Raw genomic sequence first — 18590 nt, forward strand, 5'->3', positions numbered from 1 at the left:
AGATCGGAACAACTGTTCGTCTGTTTGGGTCACCTAAGAAAGGGTGTCCTGCATCTAGAAAAAGGATGAGCAAGTGGGTGGTCGAGGCCATCCCACTTGCTTATGGTTCGGCCCATCAGCCTTCACCTTTGGCTGTAAGGGCTCATTCCACCCGGAGTATGGCTGCTTCTACAGCTCTTCTTTCAGGAGCTTCTCTTCAGGACGTTTGTGATGCAGCAGGCTGGTCCTCACCGCACACTTTCGTTAGATTTTATTCCCTCGATCTTAGCTCCACTCCCGGGGCTCAAGTTCTCTCGTCGGTTTGTGTCTCCTAATGACACACGACGGGGATTTGGTCGTATGGGGATGTGGGTATTGCGTTCCCACTGCGATTTCACGCAGCGGTAGTCCCTGAAGGGGAACGTCCCGGGTTACGTATGTAAACCTAGTTCCCCGAAGGGACGGACGCTGCGTGTCCTACCATACTCTCGGCATCCCCTTGGGTCGCTGCTTCAGTAACTTTTAAGCTGGCGTATTGTGTACTCAGGGGATATTTATAGCTTCCTGGTCGATGACGTCACTCGCCGTACGCTCATTCTCTCCATTGACTGATTTCATTCATGCTTCAGACGCGTCACGCTGAGGGCGTTCCCACTGCGATTTCACGCAGCGGTAGTCCCTTCGGGGAACTAGGGTTACATACGTAACCCGGGACGATTCTTGTTTTCTGTTTTTGTTATTAGCAGCAGAAATTGTTGCATTGCATCATCATGGATTAGGCTACATCCTCTCTTATCGCTAGAGCAACAGTCATTTGGCACTAATGGTGTCTCTATAGCAAAATAACTTTTTCACAAGTCAAATCATACTAAAAATATAGCCTACGGTAAACTACTATAGCACAAATCAACACAGAGACAGTACACCACTTTGCAGACCTGGTGAATTGTTTTATACACATTTGTTGTTATACACAATTATTTTAAACAAAATAAAGACATGAACATAACAACATGTTCTGTTTGAGTATGTTTCTACCATGCTCAGTTTGAACATGAACATGGTATCAGTGACCATTAGAATGTGGTTTATATCTGCTTCTTTGTAGCCTCAAGTGTAGGATCAAGTCCTACCACCACTGCTTTAACTTCAAACAGTGAGTTTTTGTTTGATTTGTCACAGATTAATAAAATCATTTTCTTTCCGCTGATTGAGTCTGATTTAAATTTTGATTTCTTTCAGAAAAGTTATGGTCTTTATTGTATAATTTGATTCTTCATGTCATTCATTTAACCAACTCAGCTAAAATATACTTCTATTATATATTTTACACTAATTTGTAGGCAACAATGACATTTCTGAAATATGCTTTAGATTTTTAATGTGTTTTCTGCTTTCTGTCAATACATAATGATTGTTTGTTTCTTCCACAAATACAATAACAGGCATTACACCATCAAAACAAAACCCAGTTACTGTAAACAATCTGACTACCAGTAAGCTATTTTTTCATGTAAAGTCTGAGTTATGTTTTTTTTTCTTTTTATTCTATTGTGAAGTAATATTTAATATATGTTGTATTGTAACCTCGTCAGCAACTCCAAATCCAACTAAAAAACAAAATCACAACAGCACTTTTACCAGCAATCCTTCTTCACTACCAGAACCAACCATCACTGCAACATCAAGGAAAGCATCTCCTGGTGAGCATTTCTTCACAATTTGCAAGTTTTCAAGGATAATCAAATATAGATTTTGCAATCATGGCTTTTGTAAAGGGAATATTCCTGAATGAAATGTACTAAACACTCTTTTTGCTATAAATAAAATTTTTGGAGCTCCAACTATTAATATATTCACCCCAAATACTATTTGGATACTTAATCCACACTTTGAAATGGTTGAATAGTTTGAAATTTTCGTATCTAATCATCGATGCCATTAATATATTTTTACAAATGTTTGTGGAGGAAAATTTACACAGACACTTTTATCCAAAGTGATTTACATTCTGAAAAAGTTACAGTGGAACCGCACTCTTGCCCTCGAACTGTCTCAGGCAAGTCAGCAGTAACTGCGCGCGCGCGCTCGTAAGCTGCGCGGACATGGCGACCGAGTCGATGTCCATGCCGAGGAAAGAGATCCTCTGCACGGGGCAAAGTTTGCTCTTTTCCCAGTTGACCCGAAGGCCCAGACGAGCTAGGTACCGGAGCACTAGGTCCCTGTGTTCGCGAACCTGGTCTCGAGAGTGAACTAGGATCAGCCAGTCGTCGAGATAGTTCAGGATGCGAACCCTGTGTTCCCGTAGGAGAACAAGGGCTGCCTCGACGACCTTCGTGAAGACGCGAGGAGACAGGGCTAGCCCGAATGGGAGAACCGCATACTGATATGCCTGCCCCTTGAAAGCAAACCGTAGGAACAGTCTGTGTCGAGGGAGAATGGAGACATGGATGTAGGCGTCCTTCAGGTCTATCGCTGCAAACCAATCCTGGGGCCGCACACATTCGAAAATGCGTTTGGTGGTGAACATCTTGAACAGCACCCTGTGAAGGGAGCGGTTCAGAATGCCCAGGTCCAGGATTGGCCGTAACCCACCGGTTTTCTTCGGGACAATGAAGTACGGGCTGTAGAAGCCGGACCTCATTTTGGCTGGAGGGACAGTCTCGATCGCACCCTTCGCCAGTAGGGTAGCAACCTCTGCTCTCATGATAGGGGCATTGCCACCGACCAAAGTGGAGCGGACTCCCCTTAATCGGGGAGGAGACCGCGCGAACTGAATCGCGTAGCCGAGCCTGATCGTCCGAGCGACCCAGCAGGACAGGTTGGGAAGCTCTGGCCAGGCTCCCAACGACTGTACCAGCGGGGTCATACGAACCACAGACTTCCCATCGGTGGTGCAGCGAGGCGGAATGACTGGCCCAGACTTGGACGGCATAGCAGCCCGGTGTGGGGGCACAGTCATTGACCGCGCCCTGACAGGGGAGACCAGGGAAGGACGAACGTTCCACGGGGGTCTGCTCTGCCAGGGGGCTGGCGACAGAGGAGGATGAGAGCGGCACGGTCAGGAGATGGCGTTCACTGTCATCCGGCCCTGGGACAGAGGAGGAAGAGGTGTCCACGGCCCGGGAGCGGCGCACCGTGTCGTCCGAGAACTCTGTGTGCTCAGAGATGTAAATGTTACTTCTTTCTTTAACCACATTAGGGTGCTGCCCACCCAGGGGTGAGCAGCGGGGAGCGGAGAACAAAAGATTCTCCCCAGGCGCTCCACCGGGGGAAGGAGTGGTCCTGCTACCACCTCCTGAGAAGTAACATTCATCATCCCTGACCAGTCAGTCTCAGGAGCGCCGCTTGGCCCGGCGTTTAGCAGGGGGCGGGATGGAGAGGGCTGGGGCGCCTTCTTACGGCTTCTTTCGCGACCGGGCCCGGGTGGAGGCTGCTGCTTGGGCCGGGCGGGAGGGGCAGGAGCCGCAGGAGGGCGCCCTCGGCGGCGAACAGACTGAGTACTCTGCCCGGTCGGTTGGGTGGAGGCAACAGCGGGCCGTCGGGGCAGAATATGCTTAATCGCCTCAGTCTGTTTCTGGGCGGTTGAGAACTGTTGGGTGAAATCCTCGACCGCACCGCCGAATAGGCCGGCATGGGACATGGGGGTGTTGAACAGCCGGGACCGCTCAGCATCCCGCATGTCAGCCAGGTTCAGCCACAGATGTCTCTCCTGGACCACGGCTGTGGACATCACCAGACCCAGGGAGTGCGCGGTCACCTTCGTCGCCCGGAGAGCGAGGTCGGTGGCGGGGAGCAGCTCATCGAAGAGCCCTGGGTCTGTCCTACCCTCGTGCATGTCCCTTAGCATCTGGGCCTGGTAGACCTGCAGAGTGGCCATGGCATGCAGAGAGGCAGCCGCCTGTCCCGCCGCTCTGCAGCACTTCGCCACTAACGTATACGAAAACCTACAGGCTTTGGATGGGTGCTTAGGCTCGCCAAGAGAAGAAGCACTCTGAGAACACAGTTGCATCGCAACAGAGCGTTCAACCGGGGGGAGCCCAGTCTACCCATGGGCAGCTGCCCCATCGAGGGGAGGAAAGGCAGATGAAACCAACAAGCGGTCGCGAGAAGACATGGGAGTCTTCCAGGACTTCAAGATTTCATCATGCACGTCCGAGAAGAAAGGTATTGGGGCAGGCTGCGGACGGGAACCTGCAGTTGCACCCAAAAACCAATCGTCCAGCCGCGAGCGCTCGGGACAGGGTGGAGGGGTCCACTCTAAGCTGATGCTCGCGGCCGCCCGGTAAAGCATGGCCGTCATCTCTGGATCAGACTGAGCCACAGCCGTATTCACACCCGAATGTGGCATCTGTGACGAGTCATCACTTCCAGATGAATCAGACCCACCTTGTGATGCTGCGATTGACATCACCAAAGGAAACCCGCGGGGCACCCGAAGATGGTCCCGTGGCAATCCCCTGAACACTCGCGGGTTGCAACACTGAAAATGTGCTGTGGGGCATGGACAGATAGTCGGCGCTTTGTTCCACACAGTCACCCTCAGATCACCCTTCCCACCAGCCGAAGTAGAACCTCTCGTGGAGGTGCTAGATCGTGGTGTGGATGAGGGGGCTCTCACTCTTGCGAGGTCATTGAGTCTTGATCATAGTGTTGAGATGGTCATGTTCCCACGGAGAGAACATGAGTCATCCACGAGCGCTGCTCTAGCGTGATCAATGCCCAAACACACCAGACAGCGCTCCTGCCCATCAGAGTCAGATACAAGTGGACCGCAACCAGAAGTGCACGGGCGAGCCATCTTTAAAAAGACGTGCCGCGTGTAAGCTCTTTTGTGAGAGAAAAACTTGAGTGGCAAACCACGGACAAGAGTCAATTGGCACTAATGGTGTCTCTATAGCAAAATAACTTTTTCACAAGTCAAATCATACTAAAAATATAGCCAACGGTAAACTGCTATAGCAAAAATCAACACAGAGACAGTACACCACTTTGCAGACCTGGTGAATTGTTTTATACACATTTGTTGTTATACACAATTATTTTAAACAGATTCAATAAATAGTTTAAAGACATGAACATAACAACATGTTCTGTTTGAGTATGTTTCTACCATGCTCAGTTTGAACATGTTCAATAAATGGTATCAGTGACCATTAGAATGTGGTTTATATCTGCTTCTTTGTAGCCTCAAGTGTAGGATCAAGTCCTACCACCACTGCTTTAACTTCCAACAGTGAGTTTTTCTTTGATTTGTCACAGTTTAATAAAATCATTTTCTTTCCACTGATTGAGTCTTGATTTAAATTTTGATTTCTTTCAGAAAAGTTATGGTCTTTATTGTATAATTTGATTCTTCATGTCATTCATTTAACCAACTCAGCTAAAATATACTTCTGTTATATATTTGACACTAATGTGTAGGCAACAATAACTTTTCTGAAATATGCTTTAGATTTTTAATTTGTTTTCTGCTTTCTGTAAATACATAATGATTGTTTGTTTCTTCCACAAATACAATAACAGGCATTACACCATCAAAACAAAACCCAGTTACTGTAAACAATCTGACTACCAGTAAGCTATTTTTTCATGTAAAGTCTGAGTTATGTTTTTTTTTTCTATTGTGAAGTAATATTTATTATATGTTGTATTGTATCCTCGTCAGCAACTCCAAATCCAACTAAAAAACAAAATCACAACAGCACTTTTACCAGCCATCCTTCCTCACTACCACAACCAACCATCACTGCAACATCAAGCAAAGCATCTCCTGGTGAGCATTTCTTCACAATTTTCAAGTTTTCAAGGACAATCAAATGTAGATTTTGCAATCATGGCTTTTGTAAAGGGAATATTCCTGAATGAAATGTACTAAACACTCTTTCTGCTATAAATAAAATTTTTGGAGCTCCAACTATTAATATATTCACCCCAAAAACCAAGGGCGTAGATTTGGTTTGATCATTGGGGGGGTTGAAGTTTGGGTATGCCTCCTGATATTGTGATCATGGTATAAATAATGGGGGGGTTGTAATGCATAGATTTAAATATTTGGGGGGTTATATCCCCCCCATCCCCCCCACAAATTACGCCCCTGCCAAAAACTATTTGGATACTTAAAGGAGAACTCCAGCGCAAAATGAACCTGGGGTGTAATAACACATTGGAACCGAGTTGACTGTTCTCTGGGATTTGTTTTCATGATAATCGAGTGTAAAGAGTTTAATCTCTAAAAACTGTTTAGCTAATAACGCTAGTAAATGGGGCATATAATAAGTAAAAAGAGATCGCTAGTTAATACCACTAACAAGGCTCAAAATAGTCCCACACTAACACGGTAGCTTAATGAGGGTCTCTACATACAAACCGAAGCACTGAGAACTTTGTAAGTGTACAGACAGTTTAATAATAATATACTTTATAAAGACAGTACCATCGCGTATACAGGCAGGAGCCATCTTTGGGAAATAGCTTCGGCCAATCGAACCCCTAACGACGTGCTAAGTGAGCTGAACTGTGAGATTCCAAGTCACAGTTCAGCTCGTAGCACGGCGTTCGTGGTTCGACTGGTCGGGACTGTTTTCCAAAGATGGCTCCGCGATGGTACTGTCTTTATCGGTACTCGGTACCAATGTGTTATTACCATAGACATCATATAGATAGACGCCCTATCGACCGCTACTGCCTATTGGCGCGGACGAACCGTGGGGCCACCATCTTAAACCGGTCACCCGTAATCTGGCTCAGTGTAATCTGTTGGCAGGTGCAATGAGCTGCCAGCGCATTTAATTAATCATATCTCACTGAATACCGAACTGATTTTCACGCGGGTTTTTTTGCTGCAAAGGTCATACACGTAGCTACGATACAGGACACATTGAATATTTTGTTCACAAAATACAAACAATAGTACGGTAATGTTAAATGTTAAATCTTACTCGTGAAAAGTAATCCCCGAGTGATGGTCCGCCGATTTGAGCAGGAATATGCTGCACAGTGCTCTGGCATCTACTGCTGCTATGCAACGCAAATAGGAGTATGACCGGTTTAAGATGGCCGCCGCATTTCTTGCGCCACAGCGGCCAATAGGGCATCTAGTCTCTATGATATCTATGGTTATTACACCCCAGGTTCATTTTGCGCCGGAGTTCTCCTTTAATCCACACTTTGAAATGGTTGAATAGTTTGAAACTTTCGTATCTAATGCAATGCCATTAATATATTTTTACAAATGTTTGTGGAGGAAAATTTACGCAGACACGTTTATCCAAAGTGATTTACATTGAATTGCAGGTATATTTTATAAGTCTTGCATTCTCTGGGCACTGAAGCCATGATCTCGGCATTCCTAGCACAATGATCTACTTTTCGATCTACACAAATCTAACATTGTTTTTCATGTACTATATTGTAATGCATGTAGATCAGATTAGTTTCCAACACACACAAAGAAAATGACAGCAGTAATTAAAATACAACAATTTAAAGTATGTGTGTGTCTGTGACTGCTTTAATGCTTTGTACAATAGACCTGTGTGTAAAAATGTGTTTATTTTCCAATAAAAGGACCCAATAGTCAAGTAAAGCTTGCAGATAAATCAGGTGTATTAAATTCCATTATATTTAAGCTCAATTGAAAATCTGAGAATATATCTTTCATTCATATTTGATTCATATATTTATTTTAAAAAAAGCACAATCACTACACAAACCGCTGCTGTTGTGCAGACAGTATATTATTCAGTAAAATGTAATCATGATCATCTTTCTCTTCATATATCTTCAGAAAAAATATATCTGTGGATTCTGTTACCTGTTCTGTGTATTGTACTGGCAGCAATGATATACTTGAAATTCAAGTGTAAAAAAGTCCAGCATCGGGCAGGTGACTAAATCTGAATGAATCCTATATGCAATATTTCCTTAATTTCTGTCAGTAACTCCATAAATGATAATTATATATTTTCCCTCTTTTCAGAAATGGCTGACAATGGAACAGAGAAGTGAGTGTATATGTTTACAGAATCGCAATCTTAAGATTGTAAGGTTTAGTTATCATATAAAGATGGTGTACAGCCAGTTAGCTGTTATTAGGTTGGCTTGGAAGAGCCAACTTACTGATATTGTATTTTAAACTGATTCTTCTTCTTCTTCTTCTTCTTCTTCTGAGCCAAATTTTAGACTTTATCTCCTCCTAGACCGTTAAAGCTACGACCACCAAACTCGGATCAGACCTTCAGACTGTTCTGACTTCAGTTGCTATATATTTTCAGACTGATTTGAGTTTCAGTTTACTTAAAAATTAATATTAAAAATCATAAAAATTCCCATAGACTTTCATTGACCAAATGTCCAAGACTGTTTGAACTGTTTAACTGCCAGAAGCCCTTGATACTCATTTAAGCTTTAAGCTATGTATCTTCTTTTTAACTAATATTTCTTTCTTTATTCCGCTCTCTTTCTCTTTCTCTTTCTCTCTCTCTCTCTCTCTCTCTCTCTCTCTCTCTAATCTATATATCTTTCTAACCAATCATTCATTAAGTTGTTTCATGAAACTTTTTCTATCTCTCTATCTATAAACATCTATCTATCTATCTATCTATCTATCTATCTATCTATCTATCTATCTATCTATCTTCGAACTTATATCTATCTATCTTCAAACTATTTTTTATCTATCTATCTTCAAACTGTTTCTATTTATCAATCTCTTTCTACCAAATTTATCTTTCTTTCTAACTAATCTTTCTTTCTTTTTAACTCTCTGGGGTCGAGAAACGCGCCGGCATATTTGGCTGTTTTTTTTCCACATAGCAGCAACATAGACTTAAAATACTCCGTCATTTTTGGTCATATAAATAAAATCAATACATGATTATAAACTATAGAGGGTCTTCTTTCTTTCTTTCTTTCTTTCTTTCTTTCTTTCTTTCTTTCTTTCTTTCTTTCTTTCTTTCTTACCAATCTATCTTTCTTCCTGACTAAGCTTTCTGTCACGATCCACACACAGGAAACAGGGGTTAAATCCAAAAGCAGTAGTTTATTAGGGATAATCCAAAATCGTAAACCAGTCCAAAGCAAGGGTCAAAATCCAAAAGGCAATCCAACATGAACAGGAACAAAACAAGAAGCAAGGAGACTGGGTGACAGAAGTAGCGTGATACAAGGACTCCGTGACACATACTGAAACAGACAGGGTATATACACAGGGAATCGACAATGATAATGGGGAATTGGCTGAGTGCAATGATCAGTGATAAGGAACAGCTGAGTGCAATGATGAGACAAAGGATCGTGGGAAGTGTAGTTCTTAAGTGAAGGACACCGTGGGAAAGGAGGACATCTAGTGGACATCAGGGAACACAAACCCAACACTGTGACACTTTCTTTCTTTTTAACTAATCTTTCTTACTAATCAATCTTTCTTTCTTTCTTTCTTTCTTTTTTACTTTTCTTCCTTTCTAACCATTCTTTCTTTTTTACTTTTTGTTTCTTTCTTTTTTACTTGTCTTTCTTTTTTCTAACCAATCTTCCTTTTTTCTAACTAATTTATCTTTCTTTCTAACTAATCATTCTTTTTTCTAACTAATTTATCTTTCTTTCTAACTAATCTATCTTTCTTTCTTTCTAACTAATCTATCTTTCTTTCTAACTAATATATCTTTCTTTCTAACTAATCCATCTTTCTTTCTTTCTTTCTCACTATTCTTTCTTTTTTACTTTTCATTTCTAACTATTCTTTCTTTTTACTTTTCTTTCTTTCTTTCTTTCTTTCTTTCTTTCTTTCTTTCTTTCTTTCTTTCTTTCTTTCTTTCTTTCTTTCTTTCTTTCTAACTAATCCATCTTTCTTTCTTTCTCACTATTCTTTCTTTTTTACTTTTCTTCCTTTCTAAATATTCTTTCTTTTTACTTTTCTTTCTTTCTTTTCGTTATTTTTTCATTTTCTTTTCTTTATTTATTTCTAACTAATCTATCTTTCTTTCGAACTAATCCATCTTTCTTTCTTTCTTTCTTTCTTTCTTTCTTTCTTTCTTTCTTTCTTTCTTTCTTTCTTTCTTTCTTTCTTTCTTTCTTTCTTTCTTACTTTCTTTCTTTCTTTCTTTCTTTCTTTCTTTCTTACAATTCTTTATTTTTTCCTAACATTTCTTACCATTGTTTTTATTTTACTTTTCTTTCTTTTTTCAAACTAATCTTTCTTTATTTCTAAATAATCTTTCTTTTTTAACTATTCTATCTTTCTTTCTTTCTAACTATTCTATCTCTTTCTTTCTAACTAATCTATTTTTCTTTATTTATTTTTTGTCTTTCTTTCTAACTATTCTTTCTTTTAATCTAATATTTCTTTCTTTCTTTTTCACTATTCTTTCTTTTTTTACTATTCTTCCTTTCCAATTATTATCTGTTTTTTACTTTTCTTTCTTACTTTTTGTTCTTTTTTCAAACTAATCTGTCTTTATTCTAACAAATTTTTTTTCAAACTAATTTTTCTTTCTAACTAATCTTTCTTTCTTACTAGTCTTTCTTTCAAGCTGATCATTTTTTCTTTCTTTTTTCAAACTGATCTTTCTTTCTAACTAATCTATATTTCTTTTTTACTTTCCTTCCTTTCTAACCATTCTTTCTTTCAATCTTTCTTTCTTTCTTTCTAACTATTCTTTCTTTTTTAATTTTCTTCCTTTCTAACCATTCTTTCTTTTTTACTTTTCTTGTCTTTCTTTTTTCTTGTCTTTCTTTTTTTCAAACTAATCTTTCTTTATTTCTAACCAATCTTTCTTTTTTCTAACTAATTTATATTTCTTTCTTTCTTTCTTTCTTTCTTTCTTTCTTTCTTTCTTTCTTTCTAACTAATCTATATTTCTTTCTTTCCAACTAATCTATCTTTCTTTCTTTCTAACTAATCCATCTTTCTTTCTTTCTTTTTTTTCTCACTATTCTTTCTTTTTTACTTTTCTTCCTTTCTAACTATTCTTTTTTTTTTATTTCTTTTTTATTTCTTTTTTTATTACTTTTCGTTCTTTTTCATTTTCTTTTCTTTATTTTTTCCTAACTAATCTCTTTCTTTCTAACTAATCTGTCTTTCTGTCTTTCTTTCTAACTAATCCATCTTTCTTTCTAACTAATCCATCTTTCTTTCTTTCTTTCTTTCTTTCTAACAATTCTTTATTTTTTCCTAACATTTCTAACCATTCTTTCTATTTTACTTATCTTTCTTTTTTCAAACTAATCTTTCTTTATTTCTAACTAATCTATCTCTTTCTTTCTAACTAATCTATCTTTATTTCTTTCTTTCTGTATTTGTCTTTCTTTCTAACTATTCTCTTTCTTTCTTACTATTCTTTCTTTTAATCTAAGATTTCCTTCTTTCTTTCTTTCTTTCTTTCTTTCTTTCTTTCTTTCTTTCTTTCTTTCTTTCTTTCTTTCTTTCTTTCTTTCTTTCTCACTATTCTTTCTTTTTTACTTTTCTTCCTTTCTAACTATTCTTTCTTTGTTACTTTTCTTTCTTTCTGTTCGTTCTTTTTTCAAACTAATCTTTATTTATTTCTAACTATTTATTTTTTTATTTTTTTAAACTAATTTCTTTCTAACTATTCTTTCTTTTTTATTTCTTTTTTATTTCTTTTTTTATTACTTTTCTTTCTTTCTTTTTTAGTTTTCTTTTCTTTCTTTTTTCTAACTAATCTTTCTTTCTTTATTTCTAACCAATCTTTATTTTTTCCAACTAATTTATCTTTCTTTCTTTCTAACTAATCTGTCTTTCTTTCTTACTAATCTATCTTTCTTTCTATAATCTATCTTTCTTTCTAACTAATCCATTTTTCTTTCTTTCTTTCTTTCTTTCTTTCTTTCTTTCTCACTATTCTATCTTTCTCACTATTCTTTCTTTTTTACTTTTCTTCCTTTCTAACTATTCTTTCTTTTTTACATTTTTCTTTCTTTCCTTTTGTTCTTTTTTCATTTTCTTTTCTTTATTTTTTCTAACTAATCTATCTCTTTCTTTCTAACTAATCTATCTTTCTCTATTTTAACTAATCCATTTTTTTTCTTTCTAACTAATCCGTCTTTCTTTCTTTCTTTCTTTCTTTCTTTCTTTCTTTCTTTCTTTCTTTCTTTCTTTCTTTCTTTCTCTCTAACTATTCTTTATTTTTTCCTTACATTTCTAACCATTCTTTCTATTTTACTTTTCTTTCTGTTTTCAAACTAATATTTCTTTCTTTCTAACTAATCTTTCTTTTTTCTAACTATTCTATCTTTCTTTCTTTCTAACTAATCTATCTCTTTCTTTCTAACTAATCTATCTTTCTTTCTAACTATTCTCTTTCTTACTATTATTTTTTTTAATCTAAGATTTTTCTTTCTTTCTTTCTCACTATTATTTTTCCTTTCTAATTATTCTTTCTTTTTTACTTTTCTTTCTTTCTTTTTTTTCAAACTAATCTTTCTTTATTTCTAACTATTTCTTTCTTTCTTTTTTTCAAACTAATTTTTCTTTCTTTCTGCAAACTTTTTCAAACTTTCTGACTAGGCTTTTCCAAGCGAACTTAAAGTTTGTCTACGAACTTTACCATCTAGTTAAGTTGGCTTGTGAAAGCGAACTTACTAAAATCCTGTTTAAACTTAATATTTTTCTTCTTCTTCTTCTTCTTTTTCTTAACCAAAATTTTCTGACTCTAACTCCTCCTAGAGTTTTAACTCTACAAACTCCAAACTCGGGTCAGACCTTCAGACTGTTCTGACTCGAGTTGCTATATCTTTTCAGACTGATTTGACTTTCAGTTTTCTTAAAAATTAATATTAAAAACCATAAAAATCCCATTGACTTTCATTGCAACAGTTCGAATTGAGCCAAGGCTACGGTGGCCCAGTAGTGTACAACACAAAAACTCAAATCTAAACTCCCTGAAGCCCTAGATTCAATTAAACAGCCATTCTATATGTACTGATGAACTTATCTATCTATCTATCTATCTATCTATCTATCTATCTATCTATCTATCTATCTATCTATCTATCTATCTATCTATCTATCTATCTAATAATCTTTCTTTCTTTCTAACTAATCTATCTATCTTTCTTTCTTTCTAACAAATTTATCTTTCTTTCTTTCTTTCTTTCTTTCTTTCTTTCTACTTAATCTATCTTTCTTTCTGACTAATCTTTATTTCTTTCTAACTAATCTTTCTTTCTTTTTAACTAATCTATCTATCTATCTTTCTAACTAATATATCTATCTATCTTTCTTTCTAACTAACTAATCTTTATTTCTTTCTTTCTTTTTTTCTTTCTTTCTAACTAATACATCTTTCTTTCTAACTAATCTTTCTTTCTTTCGAACTAATCTTTCTTTCTTTTTAACTAATCTATCTATCTTTCTTTCTTTCTAACTAATTTTTCTTTCTTTCTTTCTTTCTTTCTTTCTTTCTTTCTTTCTTTCTTTCGTTCTTTCTTTCTTTCTACTTAATCTATCTTTCTTTCTAACTAATCTTTATTTCTTTCTAACTAATCTTTATTTCTTTTTAACTAATCTATCTATCTTTCTTTCTAACTAATCTATCTATCTTTCTTTCTAACTAACTACTCTTTATTTCTTTCTTTCTTTTTTCTTTCTTTCTAACTAATACATCTTTCTTTCTAACTAATCTTTATTTCTTTCGAACTAATCTTTCTTTCTTTTTAACTAATCTATCTATCTTTCTTTCTAACTAATCTATATATCTTTCTTTCTAACTAACTAATCTTTATTTCTTTCTAACTAATCTTTCTTTCTTTCTAACCAATCTATCTTTCTTTCTTTCTAACTAACCCATCTTTCTTACTAATCTCTTTCTTTCTTTCTAACTAATCCTTCTTTCTTTCTACTTAATCTATCTATCTTTCTTTATAACTAATCTATCTACCTTTCTTTCTAACTAATCTATCTTTCTTTCTCTTTCTTTCTTTCTAACTTATCTTTCTTTCTAACTAATCCAACATTCTTTCTTTCTTTCTAACTAATCCATCTTTCTTTCTAACTAATCTATCTATCTTTCTTTTTAACTAATCTATCTATCTTTCTTTCTAACTAATCTATATATCTTTCTTTTTAAATAATCTATCTATCTTTCTTTCTAACTAATCTTTCTTTCTTTCTAACCAATCTATCTTTCTTTCTTTCTAACTAATCTATCTTTCTTTCTAACTAATCTATCTTTCTTTCTAACTAATCTATCTTTCTTTCTAACTAATCTATCTTTCTTTCTTTCTTTCTAACTAATCTTTCTTTCTTTCTTTTTTTCTTTCTTTCTACTTAATCTATCTTTCTTTCTAACTAATCTATCTATCTTTCTTTCTAACTAATCTATCTTTCTTTCTAACTAATCTATCTTTCTTTCTAACTAATCTATCTTTATTCTTTCTTTCTAACTAATCTTTCTTTCTTTCTTTCTTTCTTTCTACTTAATCTATCGTTCTTTCTAACTAATCTATCTATCTTTCTTTCTAACTAATGTATATTTCTTTCTCTTTCTTTCTTTCTAACTAATCTTTCTTTCTTTCTCTTTCTTTCTTTCTAACTTATCTATCTTCCTTTCTTTCTAACTAATCTTTTTTCTTTCTAACTAATCTTTCTTTTTTCCTAACTAATCCATCTTTCTTTCTTTCTTTCTAACTAATCCATCGTTCTTTCGTTCTAACTAATCTTTCTTTTTTTCTAACAAATCCATCTTTCTTTCTAACTAATCTTTATTTCTTTCTAACTAATCTTTCTTTCTTTCTAACTAATCTTTCTTTCTTTTTAACTAATCTATCTATCTTTCTTTCTTTCTAACTAATTTTTCTTTCTTTCTTTCTTTCTTTCTTTCTTTCTTTCTTTCTTTCGTTCTTTCTTTCTTTCTACTTAATCTATCTTTCTTTCTAACTAATCTTTATTTCTTTCTAACTAATCTTTATTTCTTTTTAACTAATCTATCTATCTTTCTTTCTAACTAATCTATCTATCTTTCTTTCTAACTAACTAATCTTTATTTCTTTCTTTCTTTTTTTCTTTCTTTCTAACTAATACATCTTTCTTTCTAACTAATCTTTCTTTCTTTCGAACTAATCTTTCTTTCTTTTTAACTAATCTATCTATCTTTCTTTCTTTCTAACTAATTTTTCTTTCTTTCTTTCTTTCTTTCTTTCTTTCTTTCTTTCTTTCGTTCTTTCTTTCTTTCTACTTAATCTATCTTTCTTTCTAACTAATCTTTATTTCTTTCTAACTAATCTTTATTTCTTTTTAACTAATCTATCTATCTTTCTTTCTAACTAATCTATCTATCTTTCTTTCTAACTAACTACTCTTTATTTCTTTCTTTCTTTTTTCTTTCTTTCTAACTAATACATCTTTCTTTCTAACTAATCTTTATTTCTTTCGAACTAATCTTTCTTTCTTTTTAACTAATCTATCTATCTTTCTTTCTAACTAATCTATATATCTTTCTTTCTAACTAACTAATCTTTATTTCTTTCTAACTAATCTTTCTTTCTTTCTAACCAATCTATCTTTCTTTCTTTCTAACTAACCCATCTTTCTTACTAATCTCTTTCTTTCTTTCTAACTAATCCTTCTTTCTTTCTACTTAATCTATCTATCTTTCTTTATAACTAATCTATCTACCTTTCTTTCTAACTAATCTATCTTTCTTTCTCTTTCTTTCTTTCTAACTTATCTTTCTTTCTAACTAATCCAACATTCTTTCTTTCTTTCTAACTAATCCATCTTTCTTTCTAACTAATCTATCTATCTTTCTTTTTAACTAATCTATCTATCTTTCTTTCTAACTAATCTATATATCTTTCTTTTTAAATAATCTATCTATCTTTCTTTCTAACTAATCTTTCTTTCTTTCTAACCAATCTATCTTTCTTTCTTTCTAACTAATCTATCTTTCTTTCTAACTAATCTATCTTTCTTTCTAACTAATCTATCTTTCTTTCTAACTAATCTATCTTTCTTTCTTTCTTTCTAACTAATCTTTCTTTCTTTCTATTTTTCTTTCTTTCTACTTAATCTATCTTTCTTTCTAACTAATCTATCTATCTTTCTTTCTAACTAATCTATCTTTCTTTCTAACTAATCTATCTTTCTTTCTAACTAATCTATCTTTATTCTTTCTTTCTAACTAATCTTTCTTTCTTTCTTTCTTTCTTTCTACTTAATCTATCGTTCTTTCTAACTAATCTATCTATCTTTCTTTCTAACTAATGTATATTTCTTTCTCTTTCTTTCTTTCTAACTAATCTTTCTTTCTTTCTCTTTCTTTCTTTCTAACTTATCTATCTTCCTTTCTTTCTAACTAATCTTTTTTCTTTCTAACTAATCTTTCTTTTTTCCTAACTAATCCATCTTTCTTTCTTTCTTTCTAACTAATCCATCGTTCTTTCGTTCTAACTAATCTTTCTTTTTTTCTAACAAATCCATCTTTCTTTCTAACTAATCTTTATTTCTTTCTAACTAATCTTTCTTTCTTTCTAACTAATCTATCTATCTTTCTTTGTTTCTAACTAATCTTTCTTTCTTTCTTTCTAACTAATCTATCTTTGTTTCTAACTAATTTTTCTTTCTTTCTTTCTAACTAATCTATCTTTCTTTCTAACTAATCTTTCTTTCTTTCTTTCTAACTAATCTATCTTTCTTTCTAACTAATCTATCTATCTTTCTTTATTTCTAACTAATCTTTCTTTCTTTCTAACTAATCCATCTTTCTTTCTAACTAATCCATCTTTCTTTCTTTCTAACTAATCCGTCTATCTTTCTTTCTAACTAATCTTTCTTTTTTTCTAACAAATCCATCTTTCTTTCTAACTAATCTATCTTTCTTTTTTCTAACTAATCTATCTTTCTGTCTAACTAATCTATCTATCTTTCTTTCTAACTAATCTTTCTTTCTTTCTAACCAATCTATCTTTCTTTCTTTCTAACTAATCTATCTTTCTTTCTAACTAATCTATCTTTCTTTCTAACTAATATATCTTTCTTTCTTTTTAACTAATCTTTCTTTCTTTCTAACTAATCTATCTTTCTTACTAATCTCTTTCTTTCTAACTAATCTTTCTTTCTTTATTTCTTTCTACTTAATCTATCTTTCTTTCTAACTAATCTATCTATCTTTCTTTCTAACTAATCTATCTTTCTTTGTCTTTTTTCTTTCTAACTTATCTATCTTTCTTTCTCTTTCTTTCTTTCTAACTAATCTTTCTTTCTTTCTTTCTAACTATTCCATCTTTCTTTCTTTCTAACTAATTTTTCTTTCTTTCTAAATAATCTATCTAACTTTCTTTGTTTCTAACTAATCTTTCTTTCTTTCTATCTAATCCATCTTTCTTTCTAACTAATCTATCTTTCTTTCTTTCTAACTAATCCATCTTTCTTTCTAACAAATCCATATTTCTTTCTAACTAATCTTTCTTTCTTTCTAACTAATCTATCTATCTTTCTTTCTTTCTAACTAATCTTTCTTTCTTTCTAACTAATCTATCTTTCTTTCTAACTAATCTATCTATCTTTCTTTCTTTCTAACATTTTTTTCTTTCTAACTAATCTATCTATCTTTCTTTCTTTCTAACTAATCTTTCTTTCTTTCTAACTAATCTTTCTTTCTTTCTAACTAATCCATCTTTCTTTATTTCTTTCTTTTTAACTAATCCATCTTTCTTTCTAACTAATCCATCTTTCTTTCTTTCTAACTAATCTTTCTTTCTTTCTTTCTAACTAATCTATCTATCTTTCTTTATTTCTAACTAATATTTCTTTCTTTCTAACTAATCTATCTTTCTTTCCAACTAATCTATCTTTCTTTCTAACTAATATATCTTTCTTTCTTTCTAACTAATCCATCTTTCTTTCTAATAAATCCATCTTTCTTTCTAAATAATCTTTCTTTCTTTCTAACTAATCTATCTATCTTTCTTTGTTTCTAACTAATCTTTCTTTCTTTCTAAATAATCTATCTTTCTTTCTAACTAATCTATCTTTCTTTCTTTCTTTCTAACTAATCTATCTTTCTTTCTAACTAATCTATCTTTCTTTCTAACTAATCTATCTTTCTTTCTAACTAATCTATCTATCTTTCTTTCTTTCTAACTATTCTTTCTTTTTTATAACTAATCTTTCTTTTTTTCTAACAAATCAATCTTTCTTTCTAACTAATCTTTATTTCTTTCTAACTAATCTTTCTTTCTTTCTTTATTTCTTTCTACTTAATCTATCTTTCTTTCTAACTAATCTATCTATCTTTCTTTCTAACTAATCTATCTTTCTTTGTCTTTTTTCTTTCTAACTTATCTATCTTTCTTTCTCTTTCTTTCTTTCTAACTAATCTTTCTTTCTTTCTAACTATTCCATCTTTCTTTCTTTCTAACTAATTTTTCTTTCTTTCTAAATAATCTATCTAACTTTCTTTGTTTCCAACTAATCTTTCTTTCTTTCTAACTAATCCATCTTTCTTTCTAACTAATCTATCTTTCTTTCTTTCTAACTAATCCATCTTTCTTTCTAACAAATCCATATTTCTTTCTAACTAATCTTTCTTTCTTTCTAACTAATCTATCTATCTTTCTTTCTTTCTAACTAATCTTTCTTTCTTTCTAACTAA

At 33.8% G+C, this 18590-nt stretch overlaps 1 protein-coding gene across 1 annotated transcript in view; it reads left to right on the top strand.

Annotated features, from left to right (window-relative positions):
* Positions 1-992: 992 nt before the first annotated feature.
* The window catches only part of LOC143736706 (uncharacterized), a 35684-nt gene continuing 18086 nt past the window's right edge, over positions 993-18590 (top strand). Inside the window, exons 1-9 of the mRNA XM_077227347.1 lie at positions 993-1005; positions 1088-1135; positions 1425-1475; positions 1575-1682; positions 5168-5215; positions 5506-5556; positions 5648-5755; positions 7769-7867; positions 7961-7985. Of these exons, the coding sequence (XP_077083462.1) occupies positions 993-1005; positions 1088-1135; positions 1425-1475; positions 1575-1682; positions 5168-5215; positions 5506-5556; positions 5648-5755; positions 7769-7867; positions 7961-7985 (551 nt within the window). The remainder of the gene's footprint in view (positions 1006-1087; positions 1136-1424; positions 1476-1574; positions 1683-5167; positions 5216-5505; positions 5557-5647; positions 5756-7768; positions 7868-7960; positions 7986-18590) is intronic.

This window comes from Siphateles boraxobius, unplaced genomic scaffold (assembly GCF_051911475.1).
Source record: "Siphateles boraxobius isolate OS27281-9 unplaced genomic scaffold, OSU_SipBor_1 130, whole genome shotgun sequence".
Lineage (NCBI taxonomy): Eukaryota > Metazoa > Chordata > Actinopteri > Cypriniformes > Leuciscidae > Siphateles > Siphateles boraxobius.